This window comes from Peromyscus maniculatus, chromosome 1 (genome assembly GCF_049852395.1).
Source record: "Peromyscus maniculatus bairdii isolate BWxNUB_F1_BW_parent chromosome 1, HU_Pman_BW_mat_3.1, whole genome shotgun sequence".
NCBI classification, from domain to species: Eukaryota; Metazoa; Chordata; class Mammalia; order Rodentia; family Cricetidae; genus Peromyscus; species Peromyscus maniculatus.
In genome coordinates this window covers 170,676,533-170,691,042 of record NC_134852.1, presented here as the reverse complement: position 1 = coordinate 170,691,042, position 14,510 = coordinate 170,676,533, and the positions used below count along the sequence as shown (strand labels likewise).

General features: G+C 40.6%; 1 protein-coding gene across 4 annotated transcripts in view; it reads right to left on the bottom strand.

Moving 5' to 3' along the window:
* Positions 1-14,510, bottom strand: part of Trpm6 (transient receptor potential cation channel subfamily M member 6) — a 160,815-nt gene that overhangs the window by 96,159 nt on the left and 50,146 nt on the right. For all 4 annotated transcript variants that reach the window (XM_076560997.1, XM_076561010.1, XM_042261624.2 and 1 more), the window contains exons 4-7: positions 14,321-14,498; positions 10,157-10,370; positions 9,514-9,638; positions 2,350-2,524 (exon numbers count right to left, since the gene is read on the bottom strand). In XM_076560997.1, coding sequence (XP_076417112.1) covers positions 2,350-2,524; positions 9,514-9,638; positions 10,157-10,370; positions 14,321-14,498 — 692 coding nt within the window. The remainder of the gene's footprint in view (positions 1-2,349; positions 2,525-9,513; positions 9,639-10,156; positions 10,371-14,320; positions 14,499-14,510) is intronic.

Genomic DNA, 14,510 nt, shown 5'->3' with positions numbered 1-14,510 from the left:
AGTAATACTTTGCTCTGTGGAGACTAAACTGAAATTACCAGGAGAAAGAGGGGCTTTGGGACTGATGCTTCCTATCCTGACAGGACAGTGGCTGATCAAACAACTGCCATTGGCCCCTTTCATCGGCCAATTACTGAGGCCAGGGATTCCTTCAGCAACTCTAATGTGAGCAATATTTAATTTGTTATCTTATTTTATTTTATTTTTATAAGTCCTTTTTGCTGATATAAAAGGTCAGACAGCAACTTCAAAGATGCTTTGAGGTTTTTTTTAGAAATAAATAATCAATAGTTAGATATTTTCATGAATATGTGATTCCCTGTGGACATACTGGGTATGACAATCGGGTATCAATACACAAGAACTTCCACACAGCCATTGTTAATATTCTGACCCACCCCTTGAAATCCCACCCCCTTGGCAACACCCTGCATTCTGACGTAAAAGCCTCATTCTGAGGAAAACTCCTCCCCTTTCTCTCTCTCTCTCTCTCTCTCTCTCTCTCTCTCTCCTACTTTTCCTCCCATGAGATGTGCATCCTCAACCTCTCTCTTTCTCTCTCTCTCTTCTCCTCTCTTTCTGTCTCTCTCTTTCCTATCTTTCTCTTCATCTCTCTATTATAATAAACTCTCCATGTGGATGCAGCATCTGAGTTGTGAATTACTGGCTGCCACTGCAGCCACCATGCCTGCATGGCATGCATCTGCCCAGCCCACCACTGCATCTGCCCAGCATGCCAGCATGTTTCCCTGCATGTGCAGGATACCCTCAGGGGTCCCCCATGCAATAATTCATAACATCCATACCAAGAAGGAGGAGAAGGGAAGAAAGAACAGATATTTTTTAAAGACATACCATTTACCCAACACTTTTAACCACATCTATCGTGGTTAGTGTTGTCAACCAGAAAGAATCTGGAATCACCTGGGAGACAGCCCTCTAGGCATGCTTGTGGAAGTGTCTTAATTGCACTTATTGATATGGGAAGATCCATCTTGAATGTGAGCAGGACTATTCTCTGTGAAGAATATCCTGGACTATATAAAATGAAGAAAGCAAGCTGAGCACTAACTAACGTGCATTCATTTCGCTCTGCTTCCTGATTGTGGATGTGATGTAACCAGTTTCTTCAGGCTGCCGTTGCCTTGACTACCCCACCAGGATGGACCATACTCTTGAACCAAGAGCCAGAACAAGCTCAACCCTCCTGTAGTTGCTGTTGTCAGAGTATTTCATCACAGCAGCAGGAGGGAGGGAGACCTCAGACAATACTGAACACATTTTTTTTCTCTGTTCTTGCAACAAAAGTTAGAGGTAGACAAATCCTTACACGTAAAAAGTTTAAAAGCTTGGCAAGTATTAACTCCATTGCCCACAGTCACAGACAACAAAGACAGAACTGTCTCTAATCCCACACTTTCTGCTGCCTCAAAGAGCAAAAACTAAAGGGACTTACTTTTTCAGCCACCACTCAAAGGATGCAAAGAACTGAGCCCTTTGAAAGATACAGACATCCTGTCGAAGACAACTCAGGGCCCACTTGGTGATTGATGCCTGAGTAAAAGAACTCCATTCGTCCAGAAAGCACGCGGCCCTCCCCTTTCTGTAGTTCTCTAACCAGCCTGCCTAGTACTCCTGTTCCACAAGTAACACCAAACGGCCATTTGTTGTTGCTGTCACCGCTGCTGCACTCTTTGCAGTGCTGGGTTGGAGCACAGTCTCACACATGCTAGACAAGCACCCTACGATATAAGTGTAAGGTCGAAGGGATTACCCACAGTCCGCTACATGTACTCTACAGCCAAAAATGACATTATTACCGCATCGGTGTGAGCACAGCACAGCCTTACCGCCTTCCATGCCCTTATTTCTGCAAGTTTCAACCTGTACCTTCATTTCTGATTTTAACCCCTTTCCTGCCTAAAGTCACTGGGTCCGCACATGAAATATCAGTCTTCCTTGACAATCAAAGTTTAGATGCATATTCCTCTTGAGTTCATCTCTTTTGTTTCTCTTTAGCAATTCCCATTTACACATGGAAGCTTCCCTCTCACTCTCTATATGGCCGTACATTCTCTCAGAGGCCTTGCTAAAGTTTCATTCACGAGGGAAGCTCCTCTGCTTACTCTATCCCGCAGAGACTTCCTCCTCTGACCTGTCTTCACCTACAATTCTGGATCCACCTACATCCTGCTTTCTTCTACCTTGTGGCTCACATGTGTTAACTGGACACTCTGGCTGCTCTAATGCAGGGACCCACTTAGGTCTGTCTACCCTGAGCAGAGGACAAGTGGGCACCTTGTTCATTAGCAAGCCCCCGGCCAGATGCCAAGACCCAATGGAACTTACAGCTGTGTATCTTCTGCATCGAGAGATGCTTCTCCAGGTTCCGCCTGAGCTTCACTTCGTTTCCATACTTGCCCACAGTCCCATCATCACACAGGATGAAGTGAGAGTGCATGCAGTTGAGTGTGGTGAGCTTGCTGAGCGGGTTACTACTCAGAGTCTGGTACATGCACACTACCTGAGAGACAGCAAGGACGAGAGGACATCAGAGCTCAAAGTCCTCCCCCGACTTCACGGATTCTAAACCCTGTCCCTTTACACCAATGGAACACCTATCTAGATTTAAAGTATTACTTACCACTTAGGACAGTATTTCTCGACAAGCTTATCTTTTGTAAAGTTTCCCATTTCTTGTAGATCAAATGAGGTCCTACAGCAATATGCACCTCACAGTGCATGAAAGAGACAAGTTGACCTTACCCAGGATAAGCACCAATCATGGGCTTAGAGGTCATGGCAGTCATATTGCTAAAATGGTTCTAAATACTAATTTCTCATTTTGGTTACTTACCTTGTTTCTGACCATTAAAAAACAGTTCAAAGATGGGCACCAGTCCATAGACTACACCACAATCCATAAAATTATTCTAGTATACTTCAGAATAACATTTTGGCACTAATTTTTCACATATTCCAAATGAAATAAAGGATAACAGAGAGCAATGTGGCTTCAGGGACTTTTTTATATTTATGGACTCTCCCTTAAGCTGCTCCTCATCTTATTTCCAAGTATAATCTCGGGCTAATTTTAACTCTGAGTAATTTCTGTCTCCCTTTTTCTCGTGTATAAGTAAGGATAACAATCATTCCAATACCATAGGGTTTTTGTGAGACTTCAAAGAAATAACAGACACTAGACTTTAATGGTTAACTTTATAATCCCACAGCATAATGCTGAGGCCAGAAACCAAAAAGAAAGTCACTGCTAGGTTTACCAGATGTTTTATATTTAGAGAAAGTGATGGCCAATAATACAAAATAAAAACCGAGAGAAATGCTAAATACTGACAATAATGTTTCGGGGCTGAATTATGGTAGTGCTTAAAAATGTACAGAGATACTAAACCTCATAAACAATCAGAGAATGTATGTAAATCAGAATTAGCTATTGTCCCATATCTGTCAAAATGGTGAGGGAGAAGTACATAAAAATGAGCTGTATTGCACCCTGTTGGTAAAAATGTAAAATCTTACCACTCTCTAGAAGGCAGCATATCAATGCACACAACTGGCCCCAATGATTTCTAGGGAAATAAGCAATCTAGCACCAAAGATGTATGTCTTATTACAATATTAATATTATTGGCTGAAAATTGGAGAAACAGGAAACCACTAAACTGGACAATCACAGGGATAATTGGCTCAATTATATTACAACAAAATACTATTTAGCCATGAGAAGTCATAGCCCACAGATTGAAGCTTCATGAAAAGCAACAAGACATTTCTCTAGGGAGAAAAAAATCATATACAATCATACTAAAACACAAAGTTGTGAGAGCAGATAGAATGTTGTCAATGTACTCAGGGATACAGAAAGTCTTTCCTTGACAAAAATGATACATTTTAAACAAGAATCATCAATCACAGGATGAATAAATTGAAACATAACAGACAGCTTAAAACCAAAAGTCATCTTTCACTTTTGCAGAATGATAGGTGAACATCTCAAGGTTTTGAACACTGCCAAATAAGATATCAGGTTATTATTCTGCCCTTCCTGTATTGTCATGTACCATGAGATTAAACAGATGTTAATGAAAATGTTTCTCTTTATAAGAGTGTTTAAGCTAGTAAGTGTACAAAGAATGCTACAATTAAATATCATTTGTAACCTATGTTGATTAGTTTTTTGTCAACTTGACACAAGCTAGAGTGATCTGAGAAGTGGGAACTTCAATTGGCAAATGCCTCCATCAGATTGGCTTACAGGCAAGCCTAAGGGCATTTTTTGATTGATAATTGATGTAGAAGAGCTCAGCTGACTGTGTGTGGTACCACTCCTGGGCAAATGGTCCTATGGTGTATGAGAAAGGAAACTGAGCAGGTCAGAAGTGGCAAGCCAGTAAGCAGCATCCTTCCATGGTCTCTGCTTTAGTTCCTGTCTGATGATGGACTGTAACCTGTAAGACAAATAAAGCCTTTCTTCCCTAACTTTCTTTTAGTCATGGTCTTTATCACAGCAATAGAAAACCTAACTAGGACATAACACTGTTGAAAAGTGAATCTAAGGAATGGTTTCCAAAAATCATAAATCAGTAGATATCAAAAGTCACATAAAAGGGATACAATGCCTCACAAGGCATAAATTTGCATACAAAAAATCATAATATAATCCACTTGGAGATCAAACTAGCAATTGACAAAAAAGACAAGAGATAGAAACCATGCTAGAGCCGGGTGGTGGTGGCGCACACCTTTAATCCCAGCACTCGGGAGGCAGAGGCAGGCGGATCTCTGTGAGTTCGAGGCCAGCCTGGTCTACAGAGTGAGTTCCAGGAAAGGCGCAAAGCTACACAGATAAACCCTGTCTCGAAAAACCAAAAAAAAAAAAAAAAAAAAAAAACATGCTAGACCTGCTTCAATACGTTAAATCTGGGAAATCCAAACTGCGGGAAACTCTGTGGTAAATAGCTTGATTTCTTCAACCAATTGGAGGGGCAAATAATTAATTATAAGTAGGTCAATGAGGAAAATTAAAAATCAAAAGATGTACTGGTCTGTCATGAGATATGAAACACTGTTGGTTGATAAAATAAAAAATTTTAAATTATGAAACTACTGAATTTAGATTTTTTTAAAGACATTAAAGTAGAAGAAGACTCTTTAGGAAGAGGAAGAGAAAATGTGGCAAGAGGAAGGGGGGACAAGTGATAAGGGAGGACAGATCTAAGCAAAATACATTACATGCATGTGTGAAGATGTCATGATGAAGTCCATCACTTTGTACAATGATTATAGACTAATCAAAACTTTTAAACTATGAAGCAATGAAAAACTTGATTACACTGGAAAGTCAAGGATACTCAAGAATTATTGTTAATTGTGGGGCACACTAACAGTATTATAATGAGATTTGCTTTAATTGCCCATGTATTTTAGAAATATGTTAATGTAAGTCCTGAAACTCAGATTCTTCTTGAAGAAAAAAATATATATGAAGAACACGTTAAGATATAAACAAGTTGTGCCGGGCGGTGGTGGCGCACGCCTTTAATCCCAGCACTCGGGAGGCAGAGGCAGGCGGATCTCTGCGAGTTCGAGGCCAGCCTGGGCTACCAAGTGAGTTCCAGGAAAGGCGCAAAGCTACGCAGAGAAACCCTGTCTCGAAAAAACCAAAAAAAAAAAAAAAAAAAAAAAAAAAAAAGATATAAACAAGTTGAGGACTTTCTGAACAGAACTCCAGCCACTCAGGAAAAAATACCAATGATTGACAAATAAGACTTCATGAAAGTTAGAAGTTTCTATACAGCAAAAGAGACTATTAATCAAGTGAAGAGACAATATAAAATGGGACAAAGCCTTTGCCACCTACATGTCAATATTAACTAATAGGATTAATATCTGGAACATGCCAAGAATTTAACAAACTAACATCAAAAGCCAAACAACCCAATCAAATATGGGCAAAGGAACTGAACAAAGAATTGTAAAAAGAAGTATAGACTAACACAAATATTTTTAAAGTTATCAACATCCTTAGCCATCAGGGCAATGCATCAAAACAACTTTGAGATTCCATCCTATGTTAATCAGAATGGCTATCGTATCATCAAGAAAACAAATGACCACAAATACTAGAAAAGACGTGGAAGACAGAAATCCTTTTCCACTGCTCGTGGGAATGTAATTGGGTAGCCACTGTGGAAATCAGTGTGGAAGTTGCTCAAAGGCTTTTTTTGAAAATAGAACGTCTATATGATGCAACAATATCACTTCTGGACATATACCCAAAAGATTCTACATACTATTCACAGAGGTACCTACACATCCACACTCGTTGCTACTCTGGTCACAACATCTAGAAAATGGGTTCAGCCTATTAGCCATCAACGAATGAAGGAACAGTAAAACTACCATGTGTATACATAATGGAATTTTATTCATCTATGAAGAAAAATGAAGTTTGTGGGGAAATACATGGAACTAAAAAAAAAAATTAGACTAACTGAAGTAACCCAGACCTAAAAAGATAAATACTGCATATTCTCTCTCATTTGCAGAACCTAGCTTCAAATTTTTGTGGGTTTTTTTAAAAGCTGAAAATGATGTTGTTTATTGAAATTTTGATACTGTCAATGTTCAATCCCTTTATCAAACTCAGAAAATTTCAGTTATGAGTAATAAGTACTTAAATATCTCTTAGTATGAAAAACTGAACAATTATTTGCTATACTTATGCTAACTAAAGAATTCTATTGCTGTGGTTATCTGCATGTGTTAGTTAACAAAATAGAGACATGAATCATTTAAATTAATTGTCACATTCACAGAGCTGACTTTAACTGTACAGTGTGTGTGTGTGTGTGTGTATGTGTGTGTGTGTGTGTGTGTGTCTGTCAGTGGTGGTGGTGGTGGTGGTGGTGGTGGTGGTGGTGGTGGTGGTGGTGGTGGTGGTAATAGATTTTATAAATTGTACCCAGATCACATATCAATAATCTGTTTTCTACATGGGATCATACTACATTTGGAAGGAGTTTTGACAAAAACAAAAAAAAAACCCTCTATTTTAAGACAGACTTTGTCATTAATTTTCTACAAAATCATGGATATTATATTCTATACTACTAAAAGCAGGGAATCTGACAAATATATGCAAAGGTCACATAAGTAATTATAGCAACTTTAATCATTGTATTAGAAAGTATAAAAATAAGAGATGTCCAACTTTGGCTTTCATTTATATATAGCTTCAATTTTTTAGATTTCTTTGCTCAATCTGGAATGAATATCTATAGAGACAAGGGACCAAGAAAATGGACATGAGGTGGGCAAGGCATGGCAGGGGATGGGTACTAGAACACATGTGATGTGAAAGCAGAGGAAGGGATTCTGGAGGTGTAAAGGTTCAGTCTGGAATTAAGGTAGGAGAATAGAAAGAAGAGATGGAAAAGTCAATAAAACTTAGGATGTGTGGGAAAAGTCCTGTGGAAACTACTACTTTATGAGTTGATTAAAAAGGAGACTTTTTAAATACTTATTTTGAAGATACAATTATTTGATGTCTGGAATTTGCTTCAAAATAATGAACATCATTATTTGTAAATAGATAAAAGAATAAATGAAACAAAATTTGACAACAAATTAGTAGCTATTAAAGCTGAGAAATGGTATCCATAGCTCAAGCCTCACCTCTCTTTAATATGTGGGTTTTCCAAAATAAAAGTCAAAGTAAACCATGACCAGTCTGCATTAACTGACAAGAAATAACTGTTAAATAGTCAAACAACAAATATCATATTCATAGTACCCAGTACCCACATCAAAAGCCAGGCAGGATGATGTGCATCTTCATCACTAATGCTGTGGGGATGATGGGTAAATTCTGAGGCCTCACAAGACAGCCAGACCAGCCAAACAGCAAGTCCTGGGTTCAGCAAGTAACTCTCAGAAATTAAGGTGAAGAGCAATAGAAGACATTTGGCGTTGACCAACGACCTCTACAGACAGACCTGTGGGCAATGCACATGTACACACATGTGCAAAGATTCATACACCATACACACACACACACACACACACACACACACACCAAGCATTTTAACTCTGCATAAATACAAATATGTAATCAAATTCTAAAATGATAACATACTAAATATTATCAGTAATTATCTCCTTATATCTTTTTTCTAATGCACTATAAATTTCAACAACAACAAAAACACATGTGCTTTATAAATAAGTTTAGACATTCCATTCCCTTTCAACAAAGACAGAAACAGACATGGGTCTGGGGAGATGGTTCTGACGACAAAGAGCCTATGAGGACCCAAATTCAATCCCCAGAATGCACACTTAAAAAAAAAAGTAGGGCTTGGGGAGGTGGAACAAAAGTCAAGCATGATGATATATGTGTACATGTTTGTATTGCCAGCACTAGAGAGACAGAATTTTCAGATCCCTGGGGCTGGTTGACTGGCCCCCTCAGTGAGCTCCAGGCCAGTGAGAGACCCTGTCTCAAAAGAAAGGTGGGGAAGGATGTGGGCACTTGAGAAACAATACCAAGATTGTGTTCTGGCTCCACACAAGTCTACATACATACATGCGGACCTGTCTGCACACAAACATACCACACCACACACACACACATACACACACACACACATTTATATGCATTCTTACACACACACATTGTTACACACATGTTCTCACACACACAGATTCTACACACACCTACACATATTCTTACACACAACATTCTTATACACACATATCCTTACACATACTCATACACACACAAATATTCTATATATATATATGTATATATATATACATACATATTCTACACACATACATACATTCTTACACACACACACACACATACACAAATAATCAATACACAGGAATGAATGAAGCAGACCAGAGTATAAGGTGGGAGAAAACAAGTAGAAATGGCCAACTTAACAATGTGATTTGTACTCCATGTAAACACTGCAAGGCTCTATACATTGGCTGTGTGAAGGATGGATCCACTGAAGAATTTCACAAAGAATAGTATGGTTCAATTTCTATTTTATAAGAATTATTCTGCTATTGTATTGAGGCTAGACTATAACAGAACACAAGAGTGAGAGGAAGGAAGACTCGTCCAAGCATTTGGGTGTCAGAGCTTGGCAATTTGGCCTAGCCTCAATGATGGGGCAGAGAAAATGAAAAAGGCAGATTCTGGTTATATTCTGAAGGTAGGGCTGAGAGTTTACTGGCAGGTCAGGTTTGAGGCATAACACAAAAGGGGTCACTCTAAACTTAATCCAAGGTTTTTGGCTTAGGCAGTTGCAATACAGAACTGGCATTTTGTGAGATAGGGTGACAGATGTAATAGGAAGGCAAATGTTAGTTTGGGATTTATCACATTTGAGGTGTCTTATCAGATATTTGGGTATATTGTAAAGAAGGCAGTTCAGATACATTTCATTCTCCTTTGTTATAAAAAGGTTGTCTACTCACATCTTTTCCAACTAGTTCTCTCTGGTTCTCAATGACACCCCAAGGAAGGATTCCAACTGTCCAGATTTTCCTCAAGGACTTAGAGGAATGGGCTTTTAGGGCATCGCCAACATGCTTGGACACTCCTATGAAACAACCAGAGCAGAAGTCAAATTTCAGCTCACAGATTAAGAACAATGACTCTCACAGACATAGATGATCATATGAAAAAAAAGGTCATTCTTAAGGTAGGCTCCTAGCACAGCAGAACTGAATGCTGGCTTCTTGCCTGTCTCTCTTCTCTCTTAACCTCTCTCCCTCTTGCCGCTGGACCAGGACCTGAATAATTCTCCCCTTCCTTGACCAATTTCTAACAGTCACTACTTTTGCCTAGCTAGAATGTTCCATGCACTGCTTGACTTCATGAGCATTCTAGTGTTCTCCAATGTGACCGTAAAATACCCTGCAGATTAACTCTGATGTATATAAGGCATGAGGTTCAGAGACCGCTGTATGGAGGATGGGTTTTTTGGCTTGGTTTGGTTTGTCTTTCTCCCTAACATTACCATATCTGCGAGTGCTACAGTGAAGGGATTTGATAGCAGGCTATTTGACTCATGCTTAGATAGGGAAAGGGTGGGGAGGAGTCTGGCATGAGCTTTACCTGAGTTTATGCCTTCAGTAATTATCCATGCTCCTGTGGTCTCTGCAGCTTTGACCAGACCCTGGCTGAAGGCTTCTTTGAGGTTAGAGGACATCTTGAAGTTCTGAATACCCCCATGGACAGAGATCACAAGCTTTGGCAGCTCCATATTCCATTCTTTCAACATCAAATGCAACAGGTGATCCGATTTTGTATCATAAGAAGTTCTAATATACTGGAAGGACAGTATAGCCCCATGAAGAGAACACAGTGAAACATGCAAGTCAGTAGAGAAAATGAACACACAGCAGAGCCACTAGGGTGGCCATAGCCTGGCCAGAAAGTGTTCAGGGCCTCTCTGGAAGTTTAACTTCACCTAATGGAAATATTCTCTTTTAAGGATTCCATACTCCCTCCAACTTCCTTCTGGGAATTATAAACCACTATATGATACTTTCTCTGTTTGGAGGTTTGGCCTCCATGGTTCATAAGAAGGCTGGAGGTAAGGCAAAAATACTTCATCAGAACATCAGTAAAGCCATTGGAAGCGAGCTTTGTAAAGGAGATGAAATGTGACTTTTCATAAATACCATGACTTAGCATTTACTTGATCCCTTTCATATATTTGTAGACATTTTAAAAACTCAGGAGCCTGAGCATCTATACCATGTTTTTAATTTACCGACCAACAATTTCTTTGCATACCATTATCCCGCTGAGAAAATTTTCTTTAGAAAATAAGTACACTGATCCCTGATACTGCTAGCCAAAGACAAGACCAGTGAGGTCACACCTAGGAGAGCCACTGAGTCACTGCAGCTGGTCTGACATGACAGGGCACAACTGGCTACAGGCCACTTAAGTTCTGCCCAGTGAGGTGAGTTCGCCTACCTCAAACTGAAGCCCAACCAACCGCAGGAATAAGCCAGGATTATGGAAGGAAAAAAAAAAACAGGAGGGCATTAGGAAACCATGAATTATAGGTCTATACCAAAAGAAAGCATGGGTAGAACTTCCATACAAGCAAGTGTAAGTTATCACAGTACCCTCTAAAGTGATGATAACAAAGCAGTTTGCTACTCATCTTTGAACTTGTTAATATAGGACCACTTCAATTCATAATTAAAATAACAGAATTTCTAACCACCAGGGCTGTACAGCTATCAAAATACACACGGAACAGGAAGAATAGAAGGAAGATTGTGCGTGATTGCATGTATGAGGGATGCCACTGAGCTGCCAGGCTACAGCACACGACAGTAGCAGGACAAACACAGGCAGACCCTTAGGAAATGGTTTTGTGACTGAGAGTACTGGGTGAGGACAGGCAAAGGTGGGGCCTGGGCTCCATTCATCTGCTTGTGCCCCAGCTCTTCTCTCAGGTAAGCCTGCCTTCAACTCTAAGTCTTCCCCATACTAGAAGATACTGCTCTTTGAAGAAACATCCTCAAAGAACTGTTATTAGGACTGGCTTTTCCACCTAAAGGTCTATTAAACGTCTCTTCTGTTTCCCTTATAAGGAACTCACTCCCCAGACCAAACCTTATAGGCACACTCTCTCAGATCCTTTGTAGAATGAGGCCTTGGGGGTGGGGGGGGGGCGGACTCTGGGAAGGAAACTGCAACACAGTCTCTCTCAAGCTGTGATCTTGCTCAACACAGACCTGAAGGATGGAGGAAGCTCAGGCAGCCCTACTCTGCTGAGACATGGAGTAAGATGCATTCAGATACACAAGCTGTAACGACAGCTGGAAGCTGAGTGTCAAATAAGCGATCTGTCAAGCTGAAGAAATGGCTCAGTGGTTGCTGGCTGCTCTTCCAGAGGGTGGAGGTTCAATTCCCAGCACCCAAATGGAGAGTGACAACCATCTGTAACTCCAGTTCCCGGAGATCTGATGTTCTCTTCCCACCTCCATGGGCACCAGGCACACATGTGGTACACAGACACACATGCAGACAAACCATCCATACACATAAAATAAAAACAAATTTAAAGAAAAGAAACAGCTAATAGTCAGGAGATAAGTCTAGCTACATTTTCAATTTTCATTGGACCCATTCACCTTGTTCACCTTCAGATCTCAGCTTAACACCCGAGCCGGTTTTCTCTACTTTTGAATGCCTTTCTCACTGCACACTGAATCCTCTCACTGAGACAGAAAGGGTTATCTTTTTCATTCGCTCAAAGAACCTGTTCACATAGCATCCTCCACTTTTATTTCCTATTGCCCTCCCCAAATGCCAAGCAGTGTTAATACAGAAAACCTATTCTTTTTGGACCATAGGGAGTATATAGGCACACAGTAAGTAATGCGTGCACAGAAAAAAAGGAATAAATAAAGGTGGATAAGAATAAACGATATCTGGGATCACGGAACAATAATAGAGTATTTGGCTTGCACATAGAAGGTCCTGGATTCTAACCCCAGTACTGCAACAAACAAACATTAACAATGAAATAAAGACAGACATAGAGAAAGGCGGGGGGGGGGGGAGGGGGGCTGCTCGGTGGTAAAGAGCACTTGCTATTCTTCCAGAGGACTCAAGTACAGTTCTTAGCGACTACATTAAGTGGTTTACAACAACCTATAACTCCAGCCCCAGGGCACCCAAGGCCTCCACCAGTACCCCACATATATACCATACACTCACACAGACACACAGACACAAATACATAATAAGAAAATAAATAAATAAATAAATAGATAAATAAATAAATAATAAATAAATAAATAAATGTCTTTAAAAAAAAAAAATAGCAAGCCAGGTGGTGGTGGTGCACATCTTTAATCCCAGCACTTGGGAGGCAGAGTAGGCAGAGTTCTGTGAGTTAAAGGCCAGCCTGGTCTACACAGTGAGTTCCAGGGCAGCTAGGGCTGTTATACAGAAAAACCCTGTCTTGAAAAACCAAAACAAACAAACAAACAAACAAAACAGCAAAAGAAGAGTGTCAAATTGCACACAGGGTTCTCTAAGAATTAGGCTCCAAAGGGGATCAGGAAATAAGGGGGATTTTTTTTCTGCCAACTAAAACAGAAATAAGCATGGGCAGTTAAATGCAAGAGGATGAGTAACTCTAAATGTAGATTCCTGTAGAACTGTATGCAACCTTATTGAATCTGCCTTCTGACAGTCACCTCCAGAGCTTGACTGGCCCTCAGCCTCCCTGAGGTTGCTTCACTTGGGGAATCAGGTGCATAAAACAGAAGGTGATGACTGCTCTCTGAAGAGTACACCTGAGGGACAGTTGACCAGGTAACACTGCATGCTACAGTTTAGACCTGCAGTATCCCCAAAAGCACCCTGTTAAACTCCTACTCACCAGCCTATGGCATTAAAGGGACAGGGCAGAAGCTGTAGATGGTGGGGCCTAATGGAAAGAAGCTGTGTCACTAGGGGTACTGTTACCCTCGTCCACACTCCCTATTTCTCCCTGGCTGCTGTTAAAATCAGGCTGTGACCTGCCCAAAGTCACTGCATGTTGTGTAAAACTGCAGTGTTACAGGCTGCACCTTGCCCTGAGAGATTCTACTTTACAAGCATTAGTTGACTCCACTTCGCGGGCAAATGCAGACTCTGCACCTTGGTGGCTACATAAACAGTGCCATCTCTCTGGCACCACCCACAAGGAACACTGACAAATAACCCTAAAGTTTAAAAAGGTGCTACTCTATAAATTTATAAAGTTCACCAAGGCCACATGAGCACGTAGCTGGATTACAGTCATGCAAGAAAAACTAATTTTGAGAACTATTAGAGACAGCATACTGAAGAAAGAGTATACTACCCTCCCTGGACCTCACAATGCAGAAACCGCCTAACAATAAAATGATAATGAACCCTCCTGGTGTGGCATCTGGCCACCCTCTGTGTGTGTCAGGGGACTGACAAGCAGGGAACTTGTAACTGCCCCAAGAACTTCAGCTCATATCAGTCCCCACTGCTCCTATAGCCTACTTAGACTGTCATCCGTTCACCCAACTGGACCAAATCCTACACCTGAGATGCAGATAATACCCCTCATACCTAAGGGATGGGAGGACTCGGATAGATTTGACAACGGATCAATAGCATGGATCCCTTTGCAATAAATCCACACCATGTGGTTCTCTCTCCTTAGAAGTCCACTTGTAAGGCCTTTTCTATTCAAAACTAGTGAAATAGTAGTTTGGTTTATCAGCAGACCTTGGAGTGGTAGATATGTTCTCCATCTTGGAAATTAATGGTGCCAAAGGTATCTGTAGGGCTTTTCGCTGTGTGCTTCTCAACAGACCATTGCTCGTTTCCACTGTCTTCGTCAGCTGAGAGGCTCCAGGCATAATCTAGCCCATGATGTTCATGAATCAGTCGGCCACAGTAACACCTGAATTCAGGA